At 48.6% G+C, this 16,170-nt stretch overlaps 1 protein-coding gene across 1 annotated transcript in view; it reads left to right on the forward strand.

Moving 5' to 3' along the window:
• PLPP4 (phospholipid phosphatase 4) overlaps positions 1–15,781 on the forward strand; it is a 188,300-nt gene extending 172,519 nt beyond the window's left edge. Inside the window, exons 6-7 of the mRNA XM_068549071.1 lie at positions 3,358–3,528; positions 15,582–15,781. Of these exons, the coding sequence (XP_068405172.1) occupies positions 3,358–3,528; positions 15,582–15,781 (371 nt within the window). The remainder of the gene's footprint in view (positions 1–3,357; positions 3,529–15,581) is intronic.
• Positions 15,782–16,170: the final 389 nt, after the last annotated feature.

Consider the following 16,170-nt stretch of genomic DNA (forward strand, 5'->3'; position numbering starts at 1 on the left):
ATATCAGTGAGAAAGTGACAAGCATAAGGTTTAGCCTGGAATCAGAGTCTATCACGTCAGCTAGACAAGGGTGCACAGTGCTGCTTTAAACATGCTGCCCGGAGGCCCAATAGGACGTGAGACTGGCGGCTGCTGCTGGATGCCCACATGATCTAGGCTGTTGAGCTCAGCCTTTAAAATGCCTTTGAATCCCTCCTCCTTTTCAAAGAAGTAGATGCTTCTCCATTTTGGAGGACCTGCAGTGCGGGTCCCACTGTGCGGGAGAGAATATGCTTTACCTGCTCTCCAAAGAATGAGCCACAGCCTCCACTGTCACAACTGGCCAAATTTGAGTTCCTGGGGGCAAGGAGGTGACCGGGTGGAGGCTGAGGGTCTGGCCTCAAACCACCTGCCCCAGGACTTGACCTTGGAGGGTTTTCAGCGGCCCCTTCTCTTGTCCATCTTGTGAATATGCCCAGAGGCTCAGGGCTGTTGGCTGCTGAGCCGAGACTCGTATGTCTTAAAAGTCTCCAAACCATTTTTCATGGGGACACCTACAAATTCCTGCTTAACATCCACCCTACGCTCATTGACCTTCTTTTTAATGTTTTCCCAAGAGATGACAACTTGGCAACACCCAGGGCTGCCTCTCCTCTGATTCGTATCTTGGAAACTTTCATCCATAACCCTACAATGCCCCAGGGCACATCTTTTAGGCTCGCCACATTCAATGTACAGTCATCCCTCAGCATCCTTCGGGGAATGGTACCAGGAGCCCCACAGATACCAGAATCCATGGATGCTCAAGACGCTTATATAAATGGAGTAGCAGTAATTAGGTGGGTAGACTGCTAAACTGTCAGCTTTGAACGAAGTCCGTTACTCCTCCTGTAAGAGCTCAGAATGAGGCCGGTACCCACCAGAGCCAAGTGTCCAGCCCTCCCCGACTCTGTTACCTCAGGGCAGAGTGTGAACGGAGAGGAGAAACAGAGCAAAGTGGGTGAGGATGGGCAATTAAGAACCCGTTGCACTTGCTAGGAGGGTGGTGGCCAAATGGGGCTGCTTTGGGCACCCTGTAAATCATCTGATACCCTTCATCAGAGCAAACAATCTAGAACAGGCCTGGGCAATGCAGTTTTGCGCAAAGTTTTACTTTAAACAGAATATTCAATATATGTTGGCACTGCTTTCCTGCTTGAGTACAAATCATTATTCAAAAATGTTTAAGTGCTTCATTTTTATTCCTGAGATAAACCTGGCTTAATATCCTGTTTTAAAAAAAAATACTCTGTTACCTTGTTTAATTTGATTGCTGAAAAAGTTCTGCTTTGGTATAAGCTTGTGTTCATACTTGGGGAACCCCGTTTAAGAAGACACATCATTATCAGAGATAATTTGTTAAAGTTGCAGGTTATTCATTTTTATGTACATAACCATGATTATCTTGAACCTACAATTTAGACTCTTGTTTTTTTCTCTTAACATTGTGTCCTAAGGATTGTCTGTAGTGCTACATAATCAAAATAATTTCCATGGTTGCATCATAATCCACTGAATGGAAATATCCCAGTTCTTTATCTTTACATTTTCCCATAATTATAAATAACTTTGAGCAGAATATCTTCTAGATTTCTCCATAGTTTTGTATTATTTCCTGAAGATGGACTCTCAGAGATGTTGTATAAAGAGGATGAATGTGCTGTAGGCCAGACCTTCTCAGACTTCGGGGCACACACAGCTTGCTTGTGGATCTGGTGAAATACAGATTCTAACTCAGTAGGTCTGGGGTGGGTCTGACATTCTGTATTTGTGACAAACTCACTGATGCCGAGGCCGCTGCTCAGGTTTCAGACAGTCTCTTAAAGTCCTTGGTGTTATGGCATTAGACCCATTCTACCAAATCTACCAAATCACTGTGCGGGCTGGTTACCTAGGAGCTCTGCCCCTCAGGCCTCAGGAGTATTTTCTCATCAAGAGGAAAGTTTTGAATAGGCTGGTGTCCAGAGAAGGTGGGAGCTGTAGCCCCTGCCTTCAACAAAAGCATCTAAACTCACTCCTGGCTGCCATTAGACTCACCTGGGGAGGGCTTCCCTGGTGGTGCAGTGGTTCAGAATCTGCCTGCTAACGCAGGGGACACGGCTTCGAGCCCTGGTCCGGGAAGATCCCACATGCTGCGGAGCAACTAAGCCCATGCGCCACAACTACTGAGCCTGCACTCTAGAGCCCGCAAGCCACAACTACTGAAGCCCGCGCGCCTAGAGCCCATGCTCCGCAACAAGAAAAGCCACTGCAATGAGAAGCCCGCGCACTGCAGTGAAGAGTAACCGCCGCTCGCCGCAACTAGAGAAAGCCTGCATGCAGCAACAAAGACCCAACGCAGCCAAAAAAAAAAAAAAAAAGAATAAATAAATAAATAAATAAATATTTTAAAAAAATAGCATCACCTGGGGAGTCCACACACAGGCACGCACGCACGCACACCACTAAGGTCCACTCCAGACCAGTGCAAACAGAATGTCTGACAATGAGACCTGGCTACCAGTAGTTTTGAAAGCTTCCCAGGTTTTAAAGGTGACTCCGTGTGTAGCCGGGGTTGAGGACCGTTGTTCTAAGCCCACAGAAGACCCACCTTACTCACTGAGTTCAACTGTGGTTTAAACCTGACTGGATGGAAAGCTTGGGCTTCACATACTACCCCGGACTCTACACTTTTGACAATGGATTCAGCACAGCTATGAGTTGTCTTTGCAATTCTAAAAATTAATAACCATGATTTGTAAGAGAAAATAAGGAATTTGTCATCATTGGCTTCTCTGTCAAACTCACTTCTCCACAGCACCTGCTGTTCCAGCTTTACCGAGTGCCACCAAGCCAAAAATTCCTTACTTTCCCTCTCCCTTCAAAGCTATGCTGTCATCACGGTCATTTGTTTCGCATGCACTCTTTTTTCTTGTAGAACTCAACACATTGTATTAAAACTCTCTATTAGCGTGGCCGTGACCTTCAATCAGACCGTGAGCCCCTTGAGACCAGATATAGACTCTGAGGCATCTTTTTATTCCCCCCACCTTGATCAGTGCCTGTCTAGCACACAGTAGACACCCATTAAGTCATTGTTGAATGAATGAATGAATGAATGAATGAAATAGAATAGATTTTGATCACATGCAAGCCTGGAAAGTCATTCTCATTGTTGACCTATTCTCATTCTCATACCAGCGTGGTTCTAGCAAGAGCACAGATTGCCTCGATGGTGCCTGGTGCCAACATGGCCTTGGCCCTGGGAGTGTGCAAGATGGCAGACAGAATGCTCAGGGTGCCCTGTGTCCCTGCTGCTTCCCAACTACTAGAGTAACACCTGCTGTTTCTCTTCGGCAGTTGCCTTTTCAGGACTTGGCTTCACGACGTTTTACTTGGCTGGCAAGCTGCACTGCTTCACCGAGAGTGGGCGGGGGAAGAGCTGGCGGCTCTGTGCTGCCATCCTGCCCCTGTACTGCGCCATGATGATCGCCCTGTCCCGCATGTGCGACTACAAGCATCACTGGCAAGGTGAGTTCCTGCCTGGGGCCCGCGCAGCCCTCGTGCCGTCTGCCTCTCTCCCGCGGGGAAGCGGGGAGACGTGCACCTACTAGGGAGAGGTAAGTGCCCACTGTGAGAAGCCAGAGTAGGCTGAAATGACAGAGCAGACACAGCTTTAAAGAAAATGCACCTGTTCAGGTGAGTTCTGGCCTTCATACTGTCCTTGCTGGGGACAGAATCGGAGCTCCTCCCCCTCCTTCATGCTCAAGTAGACCCCTCAAGTCCTGCTAGGATGGCAGGCCCTCAGTCACAGACTCAGGTGGACTTCCCTGCTGGATCCCTTGCCTCCATCCCAGACTCGATGCCAAGTGGTTGTTGGCTCCTTTCACATCTCAGATCCATCCCACAAGGACGTATTTGTCACCGTGTCCAGCCCAGGGATGGATGCCAGCAGCCACTGCAGGGCTGAGTGAGGCTTTCCTGTATGTGTCAGTCCTGGGGTATCTGTGCGAAGTCAAAATAACACAGAACAAGTGAGGGGCTTGTTCCTGGAATAAAACTAAACCGTGCCATGCCCCTCTGCAGATCAGCTGCAGCGCTCAGCTTGCCTGGACCACAGGAGCATCTGCCACAGCAAGAAAGGGAGCAGAGGCAGAGGCGGTGCCCACAGGACGTGTGGCCTCCAGGAGCGCAGGGTCTAGGGCTGTGTTTCCCAAAGGCCGATCCTCAGATCACCTGGATCAGGCCACTCTGAGCTAGGAACTGGATTTTTGGGGGTGGGTCTGGAGTGGCGGCCAGGAATCTGCATTGTTAACAAGCCAGTTTGTTAATTCTGATGAAGTCTGAGAATTACCATGGAGAGCTCCGCTGTGTCAGCTTTCAGCAAACGCACTGAATTAAGTGTGCCTAATCCAGCTTCCCTGGACGAATGGCCTCCACGACTGGTCTGTGGCCTCCACCTCCTCTTCCTTTCCTGTCTTCCTGCTGTCAGCCGGCGCCATTCCCCGCCTCCCCCTTTTCTGACCGCCCTCTTCTCACCTCTTCCCAGGTGTTCCAGTAGTAGTGGGCGGCAGTTGAGGCTAGAGGTGAGGGGAGCTCCTAGTTGGAGGTGCTTTGCCCCACCTTCTCCGGCGGCCTTCTCCTCCTTCTCTGGCCTCAGCTCCACCCTCCACCCTCCTGGAACTCACGCTCTGGGTGTCCTGAGCCTCCAGCTGCAGCCTGGGGGGTGAAGGGGGAGAGGGAGGCTGATGTGCGGTCTGGACAGGTGGAGGCAACAAGCGCTGATCGGGGTCTTGAGGCCATGCTGATGGGGGCAGTCACTCGAGGCCCATCAGGCTGGACCCCGAGCCCTCCCTTGTTCTCTGCTTTTATCAGTGACTTGGATGAAGTTCTGGATATATGAGGCCACATAATGAGAGGGGGCCAGGGAGAGGATCGCTGAGCCAGCAGCACAAGGGCATAACCGTTGCATCCTTGGAACTAGGAATATTTTCCAACAGAATCATTGTGGCGCATATGATTAGGGCATTTCCCCATGAGAACTGTTATGGGCTAGATGGCATTTCATGGACTGCTTCTCATTTATCCTTGTAAACTGTAGTTTCTTCTTCTGAACATGGGAACAATAATCCCCCAATATTTCCCAGAGCCGTTTCACAGACTGAATGAAATAATGGATCTGAGTGTACTTTGTAAACGAAAATGTATTGCACAAATGTGAATCGGTACTGTCGTTGCTTAGCGCATCGTCTCTAAAGAAGGGTGTGTGTGTTTCCCAAACCACTGATTTCGAGGTGGACATGCTTTTGGAACATGGTCTGTTTGTAAGCTGTGAATCCCTGGTTTCCACTTTTATTCAGCCACTTAGGATCTGAGAAATGATTAAGGGTTTTAGAGTTGAAGAGATTTTGGCTTCATCTTGGAAGGTAGTAAGAGCTTTTGTGTAGTGATCTTGTCTTGAAAACCTAAGACGTGAGGTTGGTCTCTATTAAATGCTCTTTTGTTCCTCACTACCGAGCTGCGGCTGGCGTGTCATGAAAGGATGAAGGATCACAGCTCTTGGCTTTGGGGAGACGCTGGAGTTCTGATGCAGCTGGTGCGCTCGAGGCCTGCTGGCAACAGGGCTTCACACCCATTCTATCCAACTGGCACCGAAAGGAACTTGGAGCAGTAGAGGGAGAATATTAATGCTCTGTGGGCTGATGGGAAAGCAAAGCAAGGGAATCTGTGATCAGTGATGTTTAGGGCCATACTTGGGATGGGGGGGGGCAAACCAAAATTGCATCATGGTAGACTCCTGCAGCCAAAACTGAATGTGCCTCAGTTGGTACAGGTCATGGATGTGGCCCAACTATCCATTCAGCTGTGCCATCGTCTGTTCAGTTTGTACCCTGGAGTCAGCCAGGAGTGGAGTGTGCCTTTCCTTGGATCCTCTAATGGGCTCTGAGTCAGGCTCATTTCACCTGAATTCCCCTTTATGAGGCCATCCGTCACTGTCTATACCTACCAGTGGTCTCAATGGGGGCAACTGAACCTCCCAGGGGACATTTAGCAATGACTGGAGACATCTTCACAAGTAGAGGTGGTGTTTGTGGTGGTTGCTACTGGCATCTAGTAGGTAGAGGCCAGGGATGCTATTAAACATCCTACAGTGTACAAGATAGCACCTTCCCCACAGCCCCGAATGTCTGTTGCTGAGGTTGAGAAAGCCTGACCTGTAGCCACATCTCAGCTCCATCTTTCTTTCCCTTATTACGTGTTAAGAAGACACAGTGTTCAGTGAGTGGAAAATTTTATTCATTCAGCACTCACTTAATTAAGGGAGTAATCAAAGAGGCTTCCAAGGTTTCCAGCTTGGAGAAGGGATGGATAGTGAGGCCTTCGACTGCTGTGCAGGTGGGTGTTTGAGGCAGGATGCCCAACCGAGATTAATAAGTTGTTGTTCTTTGGTGGACTGAGGTGTCCAGTGACCATGGGCGGGGGTCATCTGTCATGATGAGAATTCACGGGGAGACCCATAGGCAGCAGCACAACCTGAGAACCCCTCATTATAGACTTTAGTTAACAACATTAATATTATGAGATTTTTATGACTCCATTCCAATTTTGATTTAAGCAACTGCGCCTGATGTGGAAGGATATGCAATTACTCGATTACATATTCATATATACAGTAAGTAGCCCATAATCTCAAACGCTTTGCTCTGTTCATTTTCATAGTGGTTTTCTGTTATCGACACCCTGCTGGTCTTTTCTGCCTTTCCAGCTCCACTCCAAACACACAAGTCTGTTGTTTTATTAAGTGAGGAAAGTGGAGGGCACAGGCCATGGTCTGGAGGGGCACCGAAACACTTAGCAGGACCTCTTCAGAAATAAAACCACTGGCTGGATAATAAATCTTTATCCGGCTAAGATTCTCCACGTCTTTGTGACATGCTGGCTTTCGGGTCAGCCAGAAGCTAGAGAGTCCATGGGTGATGCCGACCACAGGGCCGGTGCTTCACAAGGAAGCTTACCTTTGTGATTAACTGTGTGTTTTCAGAGTTAAAACCTGTGGAGTTTCCATGCTGGGAAGTACATCTGTAGAGGAAAACGCACAGAAAGAACAGAGCACCTCATTGAACCCTCTTCTGCCCCAACTCATCATAGTCTTGTGTGTGTGTGGTTTCCAGTCAGTGGGCAGTTATAGCTGGAAGTGGCAGGAGTGTGTTGTTTTTCTCCATTAATGGACATAATAAGGAGCTGCCTCTGCCCTCAAATCCCTGTATCTGGGTCCAGGCTTTCCTTGTGTGACTCCAGCTTTCGGGTAGCCTTCCAACCAACACTGATTCTCTAATCATAGGTCATTTTAAGCAGCCCTGAGTGCCTGTGTAGTGTTTCGTCATAAGAAAGAGCACCTCCCTCTGAATATAATCCAGAAAACCATGTCTCAAGGGAGGAAGCAGTCATTTGTTTCCACCCAGCCTGAGGCTGGAACGCATCCATGTCAGTCACAGATGCCGTGCTTGACTGGGCTGAAAATTTCAGGATGGTGCCATTGCCTTTGCCAGGTTTCTCTGACTGGGCTGTGAAGGGTCTGTGATGTGAGATGAATTTATGTGTAGTTTCCAGTCTCTGCAGATGGGGTGTTTGGGGACAGGGACACTGCGCCCGACTGTACATGAGCCACACTAAAAAGCCAGGTAGAGGCTGCTCCCTCCTCTCGCCCCACGTTCACCCTACACACACACACACACACACACGCACGCACGCACGCACACGCGCACACACTGTCCACCAGGCCTCCCTCCCTTGGGCTGTCAGAAGCAATCTCTAAATTTTCTAAATGAAGTGACTTGAAAAGGAGACTTTGGAACGAAACCCTTGTTCCCACCAAAACCCACCAGCCTTACATAGAACAAGAGCGCTGAGATTCTCCCTCCGAGATCCTCCGTCCTGAGTGAACTGATCTCCCCTCGTCTTCCCTCTGCAGTCAGCTGTCCCGGGGGGTGGGGTCTGCATTCACATTTGTCTTCAGCTGCCAAATGCTGCTGGGGTCTGGGGACCTCTGAGCCTTGACTGCCCATGAGTCTGCCCATCTCTGCCTTCATACCCAGGGCATCCCCGAGGGAGGGCTCGAGCGGTCTGCAGCCCCAGGCCGCCCCCTCCCTTTTAATCAGAACACACTGGACAGGGAGCTTTGGGCCTCAAGAGAGGCTTTCTCAGCCAGGCCCTCTGCCCTCTGCCCTCCGCCCTGGCGTCCCTCATTTCTCAGTTCCCAGGGAAGATAGGTTTTGGCTGCTCCCAAGTCTCATTGACAACCTGGCTTCATTTATTCCAGGGAATGCTCCCCTCTGTTTCCTGTGAGTTTCTCTGGTTTCTTCCGGTGGCTCTGTGTTCAGGATAGCTCCAGAATCCAACTTCCTCTTCCCACTGTAGTCCACCCTCACCTGTTGCCTGGGTTATTGCTGAAGCCCTGCTACCCTTCTCCCTCCTTCCTCCTTTGCCCCTCACACTGCAGCCAGAACGAGCCTTTAAAGCCCTGTCACATGTAGTGCCTCACCTCCGCGCAAAGCCCCTGGTGACCCCCCATTGCTGTCAGCGTCAAAGCCCAGGTCCTGCAGTGGCATTAAGATCTGGTCCCTCAGTTCCTGCCTCCCTGTTAGTGTTCTGCACTGCCCCTCCTTGTTCATGCCGGTGCTTTCCCACCTCAGGACCTTTGCACTGGCTCTCTCCCGTGCCTGGAATGCTCTTCTCTCAGATGTGTGTGTGGCTCCTTCCCTTCCGCCTCCTAATCTTAGCTCGAGTGAGGCCGTCTTAGGTGACCATTCTGCTGAAATCGCAGCCCGTCCACCACACTCCCTGTGGCTCTCACCTTTGCTCATTTATTACCACCATCTGACAGTCACCTTTGCTCATTTATTACCACCGTCTGACAATCACCTTTGCTCATTTATTACCACCGTCTGACAATCACCTTTGCTCATTTATTACCACCGTCTGACAATCACCTTTGCTCATTTATTACCACCGTCTGATAAACTAAGTCATTTCTTAGTATTGATTATTGTCCGTTCTTATCTACTTGAGTAGGAGTCTGCAAACTTTTCCTGTAAAGGGTCAGATAGTAAATATCTTAGGCTTTATGTGGGTCATACAGTGTCTGTTGTAGCTACTCAAGTTGGCAATGGTGTCATGAAAGCAGCTATAGACAGCATGTAAATGAATGGTGCACATAGTTTGCTGAGCTCTGTACTAGAATATACTCTCTCTGTGTGCAGGGATTTGTGTCTCTTTTGTTGGCATGACACTTAGTAGGTACTTGTGTTAGTTTCCTAGGGCTGCTGTAATAAAGTTCCACAAACTGAGTGGCTTGGAAGAATAGAAATCGTCTCATGGTCCTGGAGGCTAGAAGCGGAAAATCGAGGTGTTGGCCGGCCACACTCCCTCTGACACCTGTACAGGAAAGAGCCTTCCTTGCCTCTTCCAGCTTATTAGCCCCAGATATTTCTTGGCTTATGGAAGCATAATTCCAGTCTCTGCCTCCATCTTTACATGGTATTTTCCTTGTGTTTCTTCACGTCATCTTCCCTCCGTGCGTGTCTGTCCCTGTGTCCAAATTTCTCCTTTTTATAAGGACATCAGTCATATTAGATTAGAGCCCATTCTACTGATCTGATTTTAACTTGCTCATCTTTGTACGGACTCTGTATCCAAATAAGGCTATATTCTGAGGTACTGGGGGTTAGGACTTCAGCGTATCTTTTGGAGGAACAATTCTTGATGCATAACAATGCTCAATAAATATGTGTGGAATGAATGAATGAATGGTTTTGACTAAATCATATTCCTTTCTTACTAGTATCATTTTTTCTATACACTGGTTTTACTAAAATTATTCTTTGCAAGTTCTTTCTCTTCAAAAAGGAACAAAAGAAGTGAACTTTACAGTTCATCCATTTATTCATTCAATATGTTGCCTGTGTGCCAGGCATTCTCTGATGGAGGCACAGTATTGAGGTAGACAGACTTGGCGCTGCCCTGCCAGCTTACAGTGTACCAGGTGGATTGTGCATTCTCTGTGCTATGTAAGTTCTTTTATAGAAACTCAAAGTCACAAAAACAGGACGCTTCATTAGGAGTAGAATAAAAAGAACAGAAACAATCATGTGAGGTTGTTGAGTTATCCAGAGCTGGTATTTACCCTAGGGTCGGTCTTGGGTCATAGAGCCCAAGGCACCCAGGGTCCCAAGTCACACCAGCTGAGTGATGTTGGATGTTGCTGTGGCAACAGAGAGGGATGTGTTCCTCCCCAGGACTTGACAGCACATCTTCAGAAGCCTTTCTGCTTGTTTGTGTCAGAGCAGGTGAGCAGGGCTGGCACCTCAGTAGGCCAGACTCCATGAGACCCTTTCCTGTCCTTTGACCTCATGAGAAGGGGTTGGGGTCATGCCCATTTGATGGGTAAGGATTCAAATCCAGGTTGCCTGATTCAAAGTCTAGCCCTCTTTCTACTACCATTGGAGCATACTAGGTGTTGATTCTAACCTCCCCTTTTAAATAGCTTTGTTGAGGTATAATTCATAACTCATAATTCATAAATTCTCCCTTTTAAAGTGCACAATTCAAAGGTTTTTAGTATCTTCAGAGTCGTGCAACAATCACCACCATCTAATTCCAGAAAATGTTCATATCTTCCATCCACTGCAGCCCCTGGCAGCCATGAATCTACTTTCTTTCTCTGGATCTCCCTCTTCTGGACATTGCATATTCCGGGCATCACACAGTATGTGGCCTTTTGTGGCTGGTGGTGTCTGTTCTTTAGTGCATCTTGTAAATGTTGTTCAGTGCATCTCAGTTCACCGAACATTTGCTGAATGTTTGCTGGGCTCTGGGGAAACGAAGGTGAAGCAGTCAAGGGGAGAGTCAACACCGAGAGGTAGAGGTGGGCTGAGAGGTGCACAGACAGCAGCCCAGAGAGCCAGTGGGGACCCTGGTCCAGGCTGAGGGGACGTGGAATACCCTTCTTTTCCAGCCCACACCAGAAGCCTAGTCAACTTACGTCCTATAGACTTATAATGACACCACCCCCTGAGAGAAGATGGACCTTTCTTCAGTTTCTCAAACTTGCCACGCCCCTTCCTTCCTCTGCCTAGAAGACTGTGTTGTCCTCCCTGCCTCCACTTCCCCCTCCCCCGGGTTCACACCTGGTTATCCTGCAGGGCTGGCCGGTGGGTCTTGTCCTCAGTGAAACTCCACTGGTCCAGAAAAACCAGGCCACTCTGCTGGCTGATCTCACAGACCCGCCTTCTCCCTCATGGCGCACACTATAGCTGCAGCTCACTGGTAAGACTGTCACTTCCCGTAGGACTGGGAACATGTCTGTTTTGTTCAGCCTCGTGTCCTAGGACCGGGTATCACGCCTGACACCTGATCCCCATGCAACATACGTGATGGATGAATGACATGAAGGCTGAGTGAGGAGACTGCAGCATGTGTACTCCGGGGACACGGAGCTCCACATGTTCCCCCATTGAATCCCAGCCCCACCCTGTCCCATGCTACCATATTTGGGGTGAAGTTAATCCCAGGTAGTTTCTTTCCCTAATAAAGGCCCACTTGTCCCCTGCCTGCTTTTCTGTCAGCACACGCTCTACAGAATGTGAATGTGATTTCATCAAGTGGCACTTGGTGACATTCTCTCTCATAAAGTAAGTCATTTTGTAAATCTTGTTCACCAACTTTGTGATAAACAAAGCCCCGGATGACTTTGCTGAGAAGGCGCCTTCACTAGACCTTCCATTGCCCTGGTTACTTCTGATAACTGTGGTGGCACCTATGATACCACTTTTTACTCCGATTAAATGGGAAAACAACATTGGCAGCAATCACCATTCTCTGGCTTGCTGCCGCACCAGTCAGCCTGGGGAACATATACTCAGAATGATACGATGTCTTTTGGTCAGTGATGCACCTAATAAAATGCTTTGTCACAGAAAATAGTAAGTCAAATGGCATTATTTGTAGGTTTTGCTGTGTGGTCTGTTCAGTAGTCAATGGCTTAAATGCAGTTGTCCTGGATCATTTCAGATACTAATAAAAATAACACCCTGTGGGGCTGTTCTCTGGGGCTATTGGAAAAACGAAACAATAGTGTGACTCTAAGACCTTGAACTGGAAAAAGCCCTGGCACATTTCACAGGCTGCTGGCCACAGGCTGTGTGAAGAGTTTCTCAATTTAAGGAATTTGATTTAATCGCATTAATTACGCCTCGTGACTCCACTGAGGAATTCATAGTACATATCACTTTCCAGTTTCTTGGGTGACAAATGTTTTTTAAGTTCACGTGTTTATTTAAAATGCTATGAAAGTTTGGCCATGCTAAAGAGATGACAACTGTAGACAGCTGAGTTGGTGTGTGAGAAGAAGGATGGGGAAGGACTAGAAAGCCCCCAGTAGTGCCGGAGAGGAACAGAGTAACAGCGATAGACGCTATTTTTTTAGACAATGTATTTTAAGGTCTTGTTTTGTGTTGTGCTCTGGGATACACTGCTCAGAAGCAGTTCTCATTAAATCATTGTCACAACTCAATGATGTGGATATTGAGATTTGCGTTTGAGAGCTAGGGAGACTGAGGCTCCGAGGTGCAGAGACTTGCCCTGGTCAGGGCTGCAGTGTCTTTGTCGAGGATTCCTCAGCTGGGAGGATTCTTAGGCTGGGGGTGAGAGTAGATGCTGGATACCTTACCATGGCCCCAGATGCCTGCTCTGGGAGCAAGGATGGGCCCCTGGGTCTCACTGATGTCTCTCCGATGGTCCTCTCCTCCCCTCCTACCTTGGAGGCTACTCACCAGGGCTGAGTGGCCGCTAATCTGTTTTCCTCGCTTTTCTGCCAGGTGGTGGCCACAGTCGCACCGCGTTTGCACTCCTATGGAGAGGAAGTAGCTACAGTTATTCATTCTCTGACCTGTTAGAATGACCTTTGTTTGTGTTGTAAGAGATGTGTTATCCCAATCAAGGATAGGACCTACTTTCTGAATATGCCTTGGCAGTTTCCAAATGATCTGAAGGCAGTCTCAGTAGGCTGACCCTGGGGACCAAATTCCTGGGACACTCACATGAGAAGGCCTCTCAGCGGCCACGCACTTGCTCCTAATGAGGGAACTGAGGCCCAGAGAGGGGAACGGGACCCACACAGGACACCACAGGGCAGTAACCAGAATCTAGCCCCCAGTTGCTGTGCACGTATTCATTCATCCACTTCCTTCCGCCAACTTAATTCTGCGTAAGGTGAGCAAAGTGCTGTTCCAGGCACTGAGGAATCAACAGCCAGTGACCCAGACAGAGCCCCTGCCCTGGTGGAGTGTAGAGTCCAGTGTTAAGCATTACATCATTGCACAGCTCGGTACTATTTGCCATTCTTATCCCCCGGGGGCTAATGAAAGTGTATCCCTGGGAGACAGGGTCTAGTCTGGAGGTCAGGTGATGAATCCTTGCACAAGGATGTTGAGTTGAGCTTGGAAGGATGAGTAGAAAGTGAATAGGTGAGATGAAGGGAAGGGATTCCCAGGATTGAAGGGGAGAAGGGGGAGAAAGCAGACATATTGGAGAAACAGAAGGAAGACGGTGACTGCAGCAGAGTGAGGGGACAGGGATGGCTGGGAGGTCAGCCAGGACCAGGTATGTGACTTTGAAGGCCATAGGGGCTTAATCAAGTCCCTAAGAGCAGTGGGAAGGCGTCTAATCAAGCAGATAACCTCATCTATTGTTACGGAATAAGATGTTTTGGAAAAACCCAAACAAACTTTTTGGCCAACCCAATATTTGCACTTGGGAAGCCATCACTAGCAGCTGTGTCCACCCTCAGATGCCAGAGCAGGGTCTGGGCACGTGTTCTGCACACAGTGGACCTTCATTCTGCCATCATAGAAATGCCTGTGTTCCTTACCTGTTTTGATGCTGTTTATAAATAAAATTACATGCAGTAAATTACTATATTTATTTAAAAGAGCTTAAAGCTATTTATTATAGTGATTTTAAACGTTTTACTCTTAGTCTAGTAAAAATGCTGAAGGTGGAAGCAATTCTTCAAAATAAAATACCAAAATATTGTCCTTTTCCTCAAAGATGATCCCAGTTATTCTAGATGGAGCCGGAATACCTATCACAAAAGGGCTGATAAGTGGGGTGCAGTTATCTAAGCGTTGAACAGTTTGTTTTCTTGGAAGACATATTTCTTTGACAGCCACCCCAAATTCCCCTGCAGGAGACACAGGAGAGTCAGCTTGAGACTTAAACTGAGGTCAGTACACAGTGTGTTGCTTACTGGGAAGGGTCTGGAGACTTAACATCCCCAGCACTGGTAAAGGAAAGCTGTTGTCCCCCATCTGAACCCAGGTGCACTGCCCTTCAGTCATGGCCTGCTGTGTTCTGAAAGCTGGGACAACAGAAAGCTTGGGATGAACCTGCCGGGGTTCGAGCACAGCCCCGAGAAGCAGTGCAGGTCAGAGTCGGGACACCAGAGTTCAAGGCCAGTTCCATCATTAACAAGGGGTGGGGCCGCGGAAGGTTCTGTTGGCCTCTCTGAGCCTGAATTTCTTCTGTAAAATGGGGCTGATGCTCCCTGCCCATAGCAGGTGTGGGCGATTCAACAAGGTAATGAAGGTGAAAGTGGAAACCCCCAAATGGAGAATGACAGTTCAGCCTGGCAGCGACCTTCATGAGAGTGCGAAGTTTCTCTTGTCAGGGGAGGTCTTCCATTATTTTAGGATCTTTTTGGCAAGAATAACCCATAGTCAGTTTAAAGGGCATGCATGCACACGACACACACATGCACACACACACACAAACACACACAGTGAAGATTGTTGGGACGGGCTACTTTCATGGGGTCTCTACTGGGAACCAGCTGAATGCCCTTTTTGGCAAGGGGCCGCCATAGAGGTGGTGAAGGGGCCTGTTTCACCTGCAGATACCCTCTCCTGCCTTGTCTGCCCCCCCAGCGCCCTCCAACTTGATAAAATCTGCAGCTTTTTGGAGGCATTGGGCCCCTCCCGCCGGGACTGTCGAGTTTGCCAATACTGGTGTATCATAAAATGTTTCATTCACTTTGTGACTCAGAAGTTTCATTTCATCCCTGGGAAATCGCTGACTGTGAGGCAGAGGCCAGCGTGCCCTCTGGGTTTCTGTGGTGCACCGGCAGCATTGCAGGAGTCCAGTGGGAACTTGCTAAAGGAAAAGAAATGACAGCCCCCGAGGGTATCCAGATCCCATGGAGATGGCCGGAATTCTTCCAGAATTTAGAATTGATTTTCAAAATCAAGAATGCAAATCTGAGTTCATGCTGTGTTCAGCTGCATATTATATAAAGAGAAGACTCAAGTACACACTTAAAAGGGATGTTTAAGTTCTAAAAATGATAAGAGTTTGCGGAGGCCGCAAGATCTATAGATCCAGTGAGGTTTCTCTTTCCTTCAGTCTTTCAGGGGGTCCAATCAGCAAACCAGTCATTGCAGCCGGTAGGAAAAGTGCTTTCTGGAAAACATAACTGGCCACATTTGAATGAATCATAACGCGTTCCTCCCGGTTTTGCTCTTCTGTCCTAGATTCTTTTGTTGGTGGAGTCATTGGCCTCATTTTTGCCTACATTTGCTACAGACAGCACTACCCGCCTCTGGCCAACACAGCTTGTCACAAACCCTACGTCAGTCTACGAGTCCCGCCGTCGCTGAAGCAAGATGAGAGGCCCACGGCCGACAGCGCACCCGGCCTGCCCCCTGAGGGGATCACCGAGGGCCCCGTATGACTGGGACCTCGGAGGAGGGACGCTGAGCCCAGGCCACGCTCCACCACCTATCATAACACAGTAGAAGAGGTTTTCTGTAGTGTGTTCCTCATCAGTTGTTTCTCCAGGTTATCCTTCTGCTTCCATTTTGCCGACGGTGTTCCTGCTACTTTACATGTCTACTTTCAGCTCTCCTGAGTTTGCAAGGGAAGGACCCAGGAACATTCTCTGAGAGACCTGTGGGTTTGGAAGGAGGCTGCAAGGGTGGGTGGGCGCAGCTTGGTCGATTCCTGCATCTGAAATGTTTTCTATCACAGCCACCGTCCTATGATTTCATGGTTGTAAAGCATAATAAAATGTCCCACCTGGAAGACGTGGCGTTGCCCGTTCAGTGCACAAGTCACTCGGGG

Source organism: Eschrichtius robustus, chromosome 7 (genome assembly GCF_028021215.1).
Source record: "Eschrichtius robustus isolate mEscRob2 chromosome 7, mEscRob2.pri, whole genome shotgun sequence".
Taxonomy (NCBI): Eukaryota; Metazoa; Chordata; class Mammalia; order Artiodactyla; family Eschrichtiidae; genus Eschrichtius; species Eschrichtius robustus.